This window comes from Periophthalmus magnuspinnatus, chromosome 13 (genome assembly GCF_009829125.3).
Source record: "Periophthalmus magnuspinnatus isolate fPerMag1 chromosome 13, fPerMag1.2.pri, whole genome shotgun sequence".
Lineage (NCBI taxonomy): Eukaryota > Metazoa > Chordata > Actinopteri > Gobiiformes > Gobiidae > Periophthalmus > Periophthalmus magnuspinnatus.
The window spans coordinates 13837040-13850589 of NC_047138.1; the positions used below are offsets into that span (position 1 = coordinate 13837040).

A 13550-nucleotide genomic window follows, 5' to 3' on the forward strand; every position below is an offset into this window, starting at 1 on the left:
TGTAAAAGTAGCTTTAGAAAGTTATACACACAATGAACATATAAGGTTTGATCTCAAGGTGTTTGAGTGGGCTGGGCCTTAGATTAGCTGGGGACAGGTCACAAAGAAACAAAAAAAAATGATAAAAGGTAGAGTTATAGAGATGAAACCTGTGTGTCTCTCTCTCCCCCCCTCTATCTCTCTCTCTCTCTACATTAGAACTTGTTGAGGTGTTTTAGATCAGTTATTACCATTTGCTTTGAACATGTTTTCTTGACCCTGTACATTGAAACAAAGTGTAATCATGCTTGTAAATCTGACAAAACAAGACCACTTCACTCTTCTGGGGTTCCCTGGACTACACCCTCAGTATTATGGTCCTGTGTCTGCTGTGATGTTCTTTGTCTACCTTGTTATTGGTTTTGGAAACATTTTTATTTTAGTATTTGTCATGTGTGAGAAGAAAATTCAAAAACCAACATATCTGATCTTCTGTCACATTGCGCTCAGCGACTTGACTTTTGGAACTGTCACTCTCCCAAAGATTATTGCCAAGTACTGGTTTGGCAACAGTCTCATCTCATTCTATGGCTGTTTTGTTCAGATGTTTTTTGTTCATTATTTGGGATCTGTTCAGTCATTTAACCTGATGGTAATGGCCCTGGATCGGTTCATATCCATTTGTCTTCCAATGCGTTACCCTGTCCTCATTTCAAACACTGTGGTGTCCGTGCTCTGTGGGATTTCCTGGCTCATTCCACTACCAGTAATGGTGACAGTAGTTCTGCAGGCAGTGTTTTTACCTTTTTGTAAATCTAATGTAATTGCTCAATGCTACTGTGACCATATATCTATAATGAGTCAGACATGCACTGAAAGATTTTTGTCAGTTAGCACGACTGCCGTATCTTTAGCCATGTTCTGCCTTTTGCTTCCACTGGCATTCATTCTATTCTCCTACACTTCTATTATCGTAATGATTTTGAAAATGACAAATGCAAATGGACGCAGAAAGACATTTTCAACTTGTACTCCACAAATATTAATTACATGTTTGTTTTATCTGCCAAGATGCTTTGTGTATCTATCAAACCTTAAAGGTTTTTCCTTCAGCTTGGATTTTCGAAGCTTTCTCATAATGCTGTACAGTCTGTTGCCTGCAGCTGTGAATCCAGTCATATATTGTTTTAAAACACAGAACATTAAGCAATCCTTGTTCATGAAATTGCACCGGGCTAGAATCAGTATAGAGCAGAATGGATTTCCCATGAATAAAGTGATTAGATTGGAATAGTTTTATATGGTGTCTTCTATTTCTACCTTTTACGTGTGTGTGTATTTTTATTTATTTATTTATTTATTTTTATTTTTTATTTTTTGTATATTCTGAATTCATGAACAGCTTTAGAACAGCTTGTTCAGATGGCAAAGCAAAGCAGGGTCTGTCCTCAGGCTAAAAAATAACATCACATCAGTGTCTTTTTTTGTTTGATTAACAGTGTTTCAGTCATCAGAATAGTGACTTATTTTTCAATTGTGAATAATTATATTTTAATGTGATAATATTGCATGCTGTTTTTCCTAATTGATAAACATTTGTTGATGTCTGCACTGCAAATAAAACTGCATTTCCTTCCATTTTCCCTTCACTTATTCTCTCTAAACTGTACATTAATAGCCTATTGACAAACCTTACTATGTTCAGAGAAGAAGTTATTTGTGGCTTTCAGGTGTGAGTGTACTGCAGAATGGATCACTGCTGTTCTTTGATATTGGGCTAATAATAATAATTTTCTAATGTAAAGTCTTCAGAGAAAATAAATGTGTTAAAATTTATGACATTATGTGATAGTTTTCTGTTAAGAATTATCATGAAGTAACGTGATATGAAAACAAGGCACTATGAAATGATGCTATGTCAGGCTCGTCAGCTTTCTATGGTCTTCCACATCCAAATCCACAGCTCAGTGAACTCAATTCTGAGCTGTGGGAGACAGATGACTTGAGTCCTCTTTACACACAGATTGAGGTTGTCTACAGCTATTCACACAGCAAGAAGCAGCTCTTTATCCTTGACAAAAACATAGCCTCCGCTGAGCTAAAAAGACAGCACAGTGTTCAGTCTAGCAGCCCCGGGGAGTGATCACCTCTCTGCATCTGGCAACTTGGTCTCACAAAGAGAGTCTTATTACTGTGGATAGGCTGTCTGCAGGTTAGGCTCCCCCTGTCAAGCGGATATTGGCCTAATTCATCCAAACGTGACATCTATTGTAGGCTGTGAAGTTTATACGGTTGAGCATGCACTCCATCCTACCACTGCCACTCAGCATTTTTACACATTACACATCATTACTCAATGACAATGACAGCAGAAGAGCATCAGACAAATACTGGATCAGTATGAGGAAACAGAGGATGCTTAAGTAGGTGCTACTAAGCACCTTGAGATAATGAGAGCTACTTCTTGCTCTGTGCACAGTTGTAGACTATGGATACATACCTCAGTCTGTGCGTAAAGAGAGCGACTCAATTCATTCATCTCCCATAGCCAGTTGATTTCACTCGGTCATGTGGATGTTGTAGATGAGGACCACAGGTAGTTTACAATGACGACATCATCATTTCACTGCTCCCTCATGGGCTCATCTTACCATTGGTGACAAGGCCTTGGCATTTACACACTAACAGACCTACTCCTAGAGGTGCTTCTGCTGTTTAACACCTTCTGAATGGGTACTTATTTTACAAAGTTAATCACGTATGGATGAGTGCGACACTCGTCATCTCATAGAATGCTTGTAGAGGTGTTGTTGGCGTCTTCTGTTTGAAGGGCAAGCATTTAACAGCTTAAGTTGAAATAAAAATGTTATTGCTGTTTCACACGCAGAAAACTTCAGTAGAAGTCTTAAAACATCTGCCTAGTAATTTAAGAAAACTGGGAACAATATGTTTAAAATAAGGTGCAATTACATTTTTGACAATTGGCCTAAACATGGCCGACCATCAAGATCAGTGGGCCGTGCTCAATGGTGCAAGTCTCTAGTTTAGCCTTTAGCAGCTAGGTACATCCAGTCCTGCCCTACCCATCGACCATGCACAGGTGAGCTGCTCCCCATGAGACTATGCGACTAAGGTGAGGGGAGCGGCTGCAAGGGCTTGAGTTTAGCTGGAGAGGACACAGAGCATAGCCAAAGCTAATGTTGAATTATTTTTTTTAAGACTGCAGATGGATTTAGAGCTGCGAAGATGAGAAAAATGTATTATCAGAAAATAGGTAAAAATTGCCACAGAAGTTGACCTTTGTGGAAGCTGTTGATGCCTTGTCAGCCAAACACAAGCAGTTTGTGATTACACTCTGCTCTATGAGGAGGGATTTTTCATTTTAGTACCAATGAGTGACCACCATTCCAATTCAAGACGGCTCCAAGCTAGCAATACCCTATCCAGTTATTTCAGTAGATGGATGATGCGTTGCCATCTTTTGTTGCTAGCAAGACCAAACTCCCAACAAAGTTTATTTTGTCTGATTCTAAGGACTGTTTATAGATCCAAGATCATGGCAGTTCTTAACTCTGTTTCTATCTGAATTATTGTTTTCCACCCCTGGATGCCAAGATTTTAATGTTTTAACCAGCAACACAAACCTACTGGTGGAGTGTCAATCCTGTGTCGATCTGTCTCAACACAGTGGGCTCCTGTTCAGGGCCCTTGTGTGTAAGTGTTGAAGTTGTGAGCACATCTGTTTAATGTTCATTTAACAGTTCTTCACATTTGACCTTTTTAGTGGTTGAGTTAAAATTCTGCTCGCTGGCTTGACACAGCTTGTGGCAACTGTCTACTTTTGGAAGTGAGGATGCCAGACCTAGAGAACTGTATCTCCTTACTGATTCAAACCCAGACCCAGCCTCATGAGCAGCTCCTTGACTCGGTGGTGATAGTGGGAAAATCTAAGTCCATTTCCATCGGCATAATGAATTAATTAAATGTAACTCTAGCTGTTTCAATGTAAATTCATTCAGTCAGCCAATCTCTGTCCATGTTTTGGAAACATGGGGTTGTCCTGGTGCAGCTAAACCAAAAGATCCAGTTTGTTGTACTCCCTCACACAACTGGTCCGTTGTTATGAACAGTAAACAAAAGAGAAAGTGCTCACACCATGATACAAATTTGAATCAGAGGAAGCCACTGGAACTGTCAAATAGATTTAACGTTCTTGACCTGAACGTGTTTTATGTCTACCAAGTCACAAGTAGTTTCCATCCCCTCTTATATCCTCATGGAACATCACAGCGGCACCCACTTCATTAGGACCACAAAATTGGAATAAATCTCATGTTCATAAAGATATAATAAAACGTGGAAAAGAGGGGTAAAAGTCCTCAGCATGTGTTTAATCATTAATCAGCTCAGCCTCGGTTGGTAAGTGAATGGCGTCCTCCCCCAAATAAAACCTGCCCCGGCGCCTCATTAGTTCATCTATGGTAAATCATGTAGCCGTCCCACGGGCTGAAACAGACACAATGTCCAATCGTGCGGACATATCCGCTGTGAGAGAGTACATCAGCTCCAATGCCGTCAAACTACAACAGTCTGAGGTGTTGGAAAGTGACTTCAAATCACTAATACACATGGTGGTAAAGTCATGAAAACGATATAAAAAAACACATACACTTTTTTCCCCACTGTCTGACATGAAACTAGACTAAACTTTTCCAGTTTTAGGTCAATTAGGAATAAGAAAATTATTTCTATGTGCTAAATGACAGAATAATGAGAAAAAGCTTTTTCTAGACAATTTTTCATTACTGTCTTCAATGTCAGATGTTTACATACATTTCAGAACTATTTGGTACCATTGCCTTTAAACTGTATGATTTGAGTCAAATGTTTTGGATATCCAAAGCTTCTCACAATAGTTGGGAGGAATGTTGCCCCATTTCTCCTGACAGAACTGGTGTAACTGATCCAAGTTTGTAGGCTACACATGCCTTTTCAGGTTTGCCCATACATTTTAAATAGGCTTGAGATCAGGGCTTTGTGATGGCCACTCCGAAACATTAACTTTGTTATCCATCAAGCTACTTTGTACATGCTTCGGGTCATTTTCCATTTGGAAGACACATTTGTGCCCAAACTTAACACTAAATGTGAGTGTGGAGTGGTCTGGAGGGGTGTGCAAGTAACCAAAATCAAAATATGTACCAACGCATTAAGTATAAATCCAGTGTTAAAGGTTTGACTACAGGGTCAATATGTCAGTGTGCTTTATTACACTTGAGTTAGGAAGAGGGTTACTGAAAGGTGTGAAAGTGCTTTTGAAAGTTACACATGCAAAGAACATAAAAGGTTTGATCTCAAGGTGTTTGAGTGGGCTGGGCCTTAGGTTAGCTGGGGACAAGAAACAAAACAATAAAAGGTAGTACAGAGTTATAGAGATAGAACCTGCGTCTCTCTTTCTCTCTTTAGGTTAGAACTTGTTAAAGTGTTTTATATCGATTATTACTGTTTGTTTTGAACATGCTTTCTTGACCCTGTACAATGAAACAAAGAATAAACATGCTTGTAAATCTGACACGACGAGACCACTTCACTCTTCTGGGGTTCCCTGGACTACACCCTCAGTATTATGGTCCTGTGTCTGCTGTGATGTTCTTTGTCTATATTGCAATTGGTTTTGGAAACATTTTTATTTTGGTTTTTGTCATGTGTGAGAAGAAAATTCAAAAACCAACATATCTGATCTTCTGCCACTTGGCGCTCAGCGACTTGACTTTTGGAACTGTCACTCTCCCAAAGATTATTGCCAAGTACTGGTTTGGCAACAGTCTCATCTCATTCTATGGCTGTTTTGTTCAGATGTTTTTTATTCATTATTTGGGATCTGTTCAGTCATTTAACCTGATGGTGATGGCCCTGGATCGGTTCATATCCATTTGCCTTCCAATGCGTTACCCTGTCCTCATTTCAAACACTGTGGTGTCCGTGCTCTGTGGGATTTCCTGGTTTATTCCACTACCAATAATGATTACAGTAGTTATGCAGACAGTGTTTTTACCTTTTTGTAAATCTAATGTAATTGCTCAATGCTACTGTGACCGTATATCTATAATAAGTCAGACATGCGCTGAAAACATGCTGTCACTTAACACGACTGCCGTATCTTTAGCCATGTTCTGCCTTCTGCTTCCACTGGCATTCATTCTATTCTCCTACACTTCTGTCATTGTAGTGATTCTGAAAATGACGAATGTAAACGGATGTAGAAAGACATTTTCAACGTGTACCCCACAAATAATAATTACATGTTTGTTTTATCTGCCAAGATGCTTTGTGTATTTTTCATTTTTTAAAGGTTTTTCCTTCAGCTTGGATTTTCAAATCTTTCTCATAATGCTGTACAGTCTGTTGCCTGCAGCTGTGAATCCAGTCATATATTGTTTTAAAACACAGGACATCAAGAAATCTTTGTTGATGAAATTGCACCGGGCTAGAATCAGTATAGAGCAGAAAGGAATTTACAATGAGTAAAGTGACTACATTGAGATAGTTTTATATCGTGTCTTCTATTTCTATCTTTTTCCTGTTTCTTTTTGTGGGAAGAGTAATTGTATCCACTTTGTATACATTGTTGTTTTGTGTAGTCACATGCACAGCTTTAGAACAGCTTGTGCAGATGGCAAAGCAAAGCAGGGGCTGATCTCAGGCCAAAACATAATATCACATCAGTGTCTTTTGTGCTTTTATTTCCAAGTGTTTCAGTCATCAGAATAGTCACTTTTTTCAGGAAACACTGCTGCTTTATGCTGTTATGCTATATGTATATATTAACCAAGGCCTCCTTTACATTACAACAATATTATTATTACATGTTTAAAACTGTGAATAATTATATTTTAATGTGATAATATTGCATGCTGCTTTTCCTAATTGATACACATAATTGTTGATGTCTGCTGTTTAAATAAAACTGCATTACCTTCCATTTTCCCTTCACTTTTTCTCTCTAAACTCTACATTAAATAGCCTATTGACAAACCTTACTATATCAGAGAAGAAGTTATTTGTGGCTTTCAGGTTCGAGTGTACTGCAGAATGGATCACTGCTGTTTTTTTATATTGGGCTAATAATAATAATTTTCCAATGTAAAGTCTTCAGAGAAAATAAATGTTTTAAAATTACGAGATTATGTGATAGTTTTCTGTTAAGAATTATCATGAAGTAACGTGATATGAAAACAAGGCACTATGAAATGATGCTATGTCAGATTTGTAAGCTTTCTTTGGTCTTCTACATCCAAATCCACAGCTCAGTGAACTCAATTCTGAGCTGTGGGAGACAGATGACTTGAGTCCTCTTTACACTCAGATTGAGGTTGCCTACAGCTATTCACACAGCAAGAAGCAGCTCTTTATCCTTGACAAAAACATAGCCTCCACTGAACCAAAAAGACAGCACAGTGTTCAGTCTAGCAGCCCCGGGGACTGATCACCTCTCTGCATCTGGCAACTTGGTCTCACAAAGAGAGTCTTATTACTGTGGATAGGCTGTCTGCAGGTTAGGCACCCCCTATCAAGCGGATATTGGCCTAATTCATCCAAACGTGACATCTATTGTAGGCTGTGAAGTTTATACGGTTGAGCATGCACTCCATCCTACCACTGCCACTCAGCATTTTTACACATTACACATCATTACTCAATGACAATGACAGCAGAAGAGCATCAGACAAATGCTAGATCAGTATGAGGATACAGAGGATGCTTAAGTAGGTGCTACTAAGCACCTTGAGATAATGAGAGCTACTTCTTGCTCTGTGCACAGTTGTAGACTATGGATACATACCTCAGTCTGTGCGTAAGAGAGCGACTCAATTCATTCATCTCCCATAGCCAGTTGACTTCACTCGGCCATGTGGATGTTGTACATGAGGATCACAGGTAGTTTACAATGACGACATCGTCATTTCACTGCTCCCTCATGGGCTCATCTTACCATTGGTGACAAGGCCTTGGCATTTACACACTAACAGTAGTCCTACTCGTAGAGGTGCTTCTGCTGTTTAACACCTTCTGCATGGGTACTTATTTTACAAAGTTAATCACGTATGGATGAGTGTGACACTCGTCCTCTCATAGAATGCTTGTAGAGGTGTTGTTGGCGTCTTCTGTTTGAAGGGCAAGCATTTAACAGCTTAAGTTGAAATAAAAATGTTATTGCTGTTTCACACGCAGAAAACTTCAGTAGAAGTCTTAAAACATCTGCCTAGTAATTTAAGAAAACTGGGAACAATATGTTTAAAATAAGGTGCAATTACATTTTTGACAATTGGCCTAAACATGGCCGACCATCAAGATCAGTGGGCCGTGCTCAATGGTGCAAGTCTCTAGTTTAGCCTTTAGCAGCTAGGTACATCCAGTCCTGCCCTACCCATCGACCATGCAGGTGAGCTGCTCCCCATGAGACTATGCGACTAAGGTGAGGGGAGCGGCTGCAAGGGCTTGAGTTTAGCTAGAGAGGACACAGAGCATAGCCAAAGCTAATGTTGAATTATTTTTTTTTTAAGATTGCAGATGGATTTAGAGCTGAGAAGATGAGAAAAATGTATTATCAGAAAATAGGTAAAAATTGCCACAGAAGTCGACCTTTGTGGAAGCTGTTGATGCCTTGTCAGCCAAACACAAGCAGTTTGTGATTACACTCTGCTCTATGAGGAGGGATTTTTCATTTTGGTACCAATGAGTGACCACCATTCCAATTCGAGATGGCTCCAAGCTAGCAATACCCTATCCAGTTATTTCAATAGATCGATGATGCGTCGCCATCTTTTGTTGCTAGCAAGACCAAACTCCCAACAAAGTTTATTTTGTCTGATTCTAAGGACTGTTTATATATCCAAGATCATGGCAGTTCTTCACTCTGTTTCTATCTGAATTATTGTTTTCCACCCCTGGATGCCAAGATTTTAATGTTTTAACCAGCAACACAAACCTGCTGGTGGAGTGTCAATCCTGTGTCGATCTGTCTCAACACAGTGGGCTCCTGTTCAGGGCCCTTGTGTGTAAGTGTTGAAGTTGTGAGCACACCTGTTTAATGTTCATTTAACAGTTCTTCACATTTGACCTTTTTACTGGTTGAGTTAAACTTCCGCTCGCTGGCTTGACACAGCTTGTGGCAACTGTCTACTTTTGGAGGATGCCAGACCTAGAGAACTGTATCTTCTTACTGATTCAAACCCAGAGCCAGTCTCATGAGCAGCTCCTTCACTCAGTGGTGATAGTGGGAAAATTTAAGTCCATTTCCATCGGCATAATGAATTAATTAAATGTAACTCTAGCTGTTTCAATGTAAATTCATTCAGTCAGCCAATCTCTGTCCATGTTTTGCATGAAACATGGGGTTGTCCTGGTGCAGCTAAACCAAAAGATCCAGTTTGTTGTACTACCTCACACAACTGGTCCTTTGTTATGAACAGTAAACAGAAGAGAAAGTGCTCACACCATGATACAAATTTGAATCAGAGGAAGCCACTGGAACTGTCAAATAGATTTAACATTCTTGACCTGAACGAGTTTTATGTCTACCAAGTCACAAGGAGTTTCCATCCCCTCTTATATCCTCGTGGAACATCACAGCGGCACCCACTGCATTAGGACCACAAAATTGGAATAAATCTCATGTTCATAAAGATATAATAAAACGTGGAAAAGAGGGGTAAAAGTCCTCAGCATGTGTTTAATCATCAATCAGCTCAGCCTCGGTTGGTAAGTGAATGGCGTCCTCCCCCAAATAAAACCTGCCCCCGGCGCCTCATTAGTTCATCTATGGTAAATCATGTAGCCGTCCCACGGGCTGAAACAGACACAATGTCCAATCGTGCGGACATATCCACTGTGACAGAGTACATCAGCTCCAATGGCGTCAAACTACAACAGTCTGAGGTGTTGGAAAGTGACTTCAAATCACTAATACACATGGTGGTAAAGTCATGAAAACTATATAAAAAAACACATACACTTTTTTCCCCACTGTCTGACATGAAACTAGACTAAACTTTTCCAGTTTTAGGTCAATTAGGAATAAGAAAATTATTTCTATTTGCTAAATGACAGAATAATGAGAAAAAGCTTTTTCTAGACAGGTTTTCATTACTGTCTTCAATGTCAGATGTTTACATACATTTCAGAACTATTTGGTACCATTGCCTTTAAACTGTATGATTTGAGTCAAACGTTTTGGATATCCAAAGTTTCTCACAACAGTTGGGAGGAATGTTGCCCCATTTCTCCTGACAGAACTGATGTAACCGATCCAAGTTTGTAGGCTGCACATGCCTTTTCAGGTTTGCCCATACATTTTAAATAGGCTTGAGATCAGGGCTTTGTGATGGCCACTCCGAAACATTAACTTTGTTATCCATCAAGCTACTTTGTATATGCTTCAGGTCATTTTCCATTTGGAAGACACATTTGTGCCCAAACTTAACACTAAATGTGAGTCGCGTGCGGTTCGGGTTCGTGTCCCTTAGAAAGTACTTAAAACCAATGTGTCTTGTTACATTGACCTCCAGTCTCTGCAGGCAGGGGTCTGAGTGAGGTATGGGCCTGTGGGAAAAATCCATCATGAGTCTAATTTTTCTGAATGCTGGAGTGGTCTGGAGGGGTGTGCAAGTAACCAAAATCAAAATATGTACCAACGCATTAAGGTTTGACTACAGGGTCAATATGTCAGTGTGCTTTATTACACTTGAGTTAGGAAGAGGGTTACTGAAAGGTGTGAAAGTGCTTTTGAAGGTTACACATGCAAAGAACATAAAAGGTTTGATCTCAAGGTGTTTGAGTGGGCTGGGCCTTAGGTTAGCTGGGGACAAGAAACAAAACAATAAAAGGTAGTACAGAGTTATAGAGATAGAACCTGCGTCTCTCTTTCTCTCTTTAGGTTAGAACTTGCTAAAGTGTTTTATATAGATTATTACTGTTGTTGTTTGAACATGCTTTTTTGACCCTGTACAATGAAACAAAGAATAATCATGCTTGTAAATCTGACACGACGAGACCACTTCACTCTTCTGGGGTTCCCTGGACTACACCCTCAGTATTATGGTCCTGTGTCTGCTGTGATGTTCTTTGTCTATATTGCAATTGGTTTTGGAAACATTTTTATTTTGGTTTTTGTCATGTGTGAGAAGAAAATTCAGAAACCAACATATCTGATCTTCTGTCACATTGCACTCAGCGACTTGACTTTTGGAACTGTCACTCTCCCAAAGATTATTGCCAAGTACTGGTTTGGCAACAGTCTCATCTCATTCTATGGCTGTTTTGTTCAGATGTTTTTTGTTCATTATTTGGGATCTGTTCAGTCTTTTAACCTGATGGTGATGGCCCTGGATCGGTTCATATCAATTTGTCTTCCAATGCGTTACCCTGTCCTCATTTCAAACACTGTGGTGTCTGTGCTCTGTGGGATTTCCTGGTGTATTCCGCTACCAATAATAATTACAGTAGTTCTGCAGACAGTGTTTTTACCTTTTTGTAAATCTAATGTAATTTCTCAATGCTATTGTGACCGTATGTCTATAATAAGTCAGACATGCACTGAAAACATGCTGTCACTTAACACAACTGCCTTATCTTTAGCCATGTTCTGCCTTCTGCTTCCACTGGCATTCATTCTATTCTCCTACACTTCTGTCATTGTAGTGATTCTGAAAATGACAAATGCAAAGGGATGTAGAAAGACATTTTCAACGTGTACCCCACAAATAATAATTACATGTTTGTTTTATCTGCCAAGATGCTTTTTGTATCTATCGAATTTTACAGGTTTTTCCTTCAGCTTGGATTTTCGAATCCTTCTCATAATGCTGTACAGTCTGTTGCCTGCAGCTGTGAATCCAGTCATATATTGTTTTAAAACACAGGACATCAAGAAATCTTTGTTGATGAAATTGCACCGGGCTAGAATCAATATAGAGCAGAAAGGAATTTACAATGAATAAAGTGACTACATTGAGATTTTATATCGTGTCTTCTATTTCTATCTTTTTCCTGTTTCTTTTTGTGGGAAGAGTAATTGTATCTACTTTGTATACATTGTTGTTTTGTGTAGTCACATGCACAGCTTTAGAACAGCTGGTGCAGATGGCAAAGCAAAGCAGGGGCTGATCTCAGGCCAAAACATAATATCACATCAGTGTCTTTTGTGCTTTTATTTCCAAGTGTTTCAGTCATCAGAATAGTCACTTTTTTCAGGAAACACTGCTGCTTTATGCTGTTATGCTATATGTATATATTAACAAAGGCCTCCTTTACATTACAACAATATTATTATTACATGTTTAAAACTGTGAATAATTATATTTTAATGTGATAATATTGCATGCTGCTTTTCCTAATTGATACACATAATTATTGATGTCTGCTGTTTAAATAAAACTGCATTACCTTCCATTTTCCCTTTACTTATTCTCTCTAAACTGTACATTAAATAGCCTATTGACAAACCTTACTATATCAGAGAAGAAGTTATTTGTGGCTTTCAGGTTCGAGTGTACTGCAGAATGGACCACTGCTGTTTTTTTTTTTTTTATATTGGGCTAATAATAATAATTTTCCAATGTAAAGTCTTCAGAAAAAATAAATGTGTTGAAATTACGAGATTATGTGATAGTTTTCTGTTAAGAATTATCATGAAGTAACGTGATATGAAAACAAGGAACTATGAAATGATGCTATGTCAGACTCATAAGCTTTCTATGGTCTTCCACATCCAAATCACAGCTCAGTGAACTCAATTCTGAGCTGTGGGAGACAGATGACTAGAGTCCTCTTTACACTCAGATTGACGTTACAGCTATTCACACAGCAAGAAGCAGCTCATTATCCTTGACAAAAACATAGCCTCCACTGAGCCAAAAAGACAGCACAGTGTTCAGTTTAGCAGCCCCGGGAGTGATCACCTCTCTGCATCTGGCAACTTGGTCTCACAAAGGGGGAGCCTAAGCCACAGTAATACGACTGTGAATAGGCTGTCTGCAGGTTAATCTCCCCCTGTCACATGGATATAGGCCAAATTCACCCAAACGTGACATCTATTGTAGGCTGTAGAGTTTATATGGCTGGGCACATGCTCCATCCTACCACTGCCACTCAGCACCTTTACGCATGGGGGATAGATTACTCAATGAAAATGACAGCAGAAGAGCATCAGACTGGTGTAGTGTCAATCCTGTGTCGGTCGATCTGTCTCAACACAGTGGGCTTCTGTTTGGGGCTCTTGTGTGTAAGTGTTGAAGTTTTAAAACAGATGTGATCATATCTGTTTAAAGTTCATATAACCGTTCTTCACATTTGATCTTCTTACATGTAGCATTTAGTACGTGCAGGTATCAGAATAAACTGGAGAGAGGCAGGAAATAAGTTTAGCTAATTTATTTAACAAGGGTGGCACCCCTAAAACACTTAAGGCAACCAATCGGTAATTTAGTAAATTCAGGTGAAGTGTCCAGTGCTATCCCACATCCAATATCAAACACAGCAAATCAAATGAAACATTTGAATAGTTTGACACT

At 39.2% G+C, this 13550-nt stretch overlaps 3 protein-coding genes across 3 annotated transcripts; all 3 read left to right on the forward strand.

Annotated features, from left to right (window-relative positions):
- The first annotated feature begins 283 nt into the window (after window positions 1–283).
- On the forward strand, window positions 284–1273 carry LOC117380649 (olfactory receptor 52E8-like). Its single transcript, XM_033977481.1, has one exon. It carries the CDS (start codon window positions 284–286, stop codon window positions 1271–1273), a length of 990 nt encoding a protein of 329 aa, XP_033833372.1.
- Window positions 1274–5535: 4262 nt separating this feature from the next.
- LOC117380650 (olfactory receptor 2AT4-like) lies at window positions 5536–6507 on the forward strand. The gene has a single exon (XM_033977482.1). The coding sequence runs from the start codon at window positions 5536–5538 to the stop codon at window positions 6505–6507; it is 972 nt and encodes a 323-aa protein (XP_033833373.1).
- A 4499-nt stretch (window positions 6508–11006) lies between these two features.
- LOC117380652 (olfactory receptor 52E8-like) lies at window positions 11007–11978 on the forward strand. The gene has a single exon (XM_033977485.1). It carries the CDS (start codon window positions 11007–11009, stop codon window positions 11976–11978), a length of 972 nt encoding a protein of 323 aa, XP_033833376.1.
- Window positions 11979–13550: the final 1572 nt, after the last annotated feature.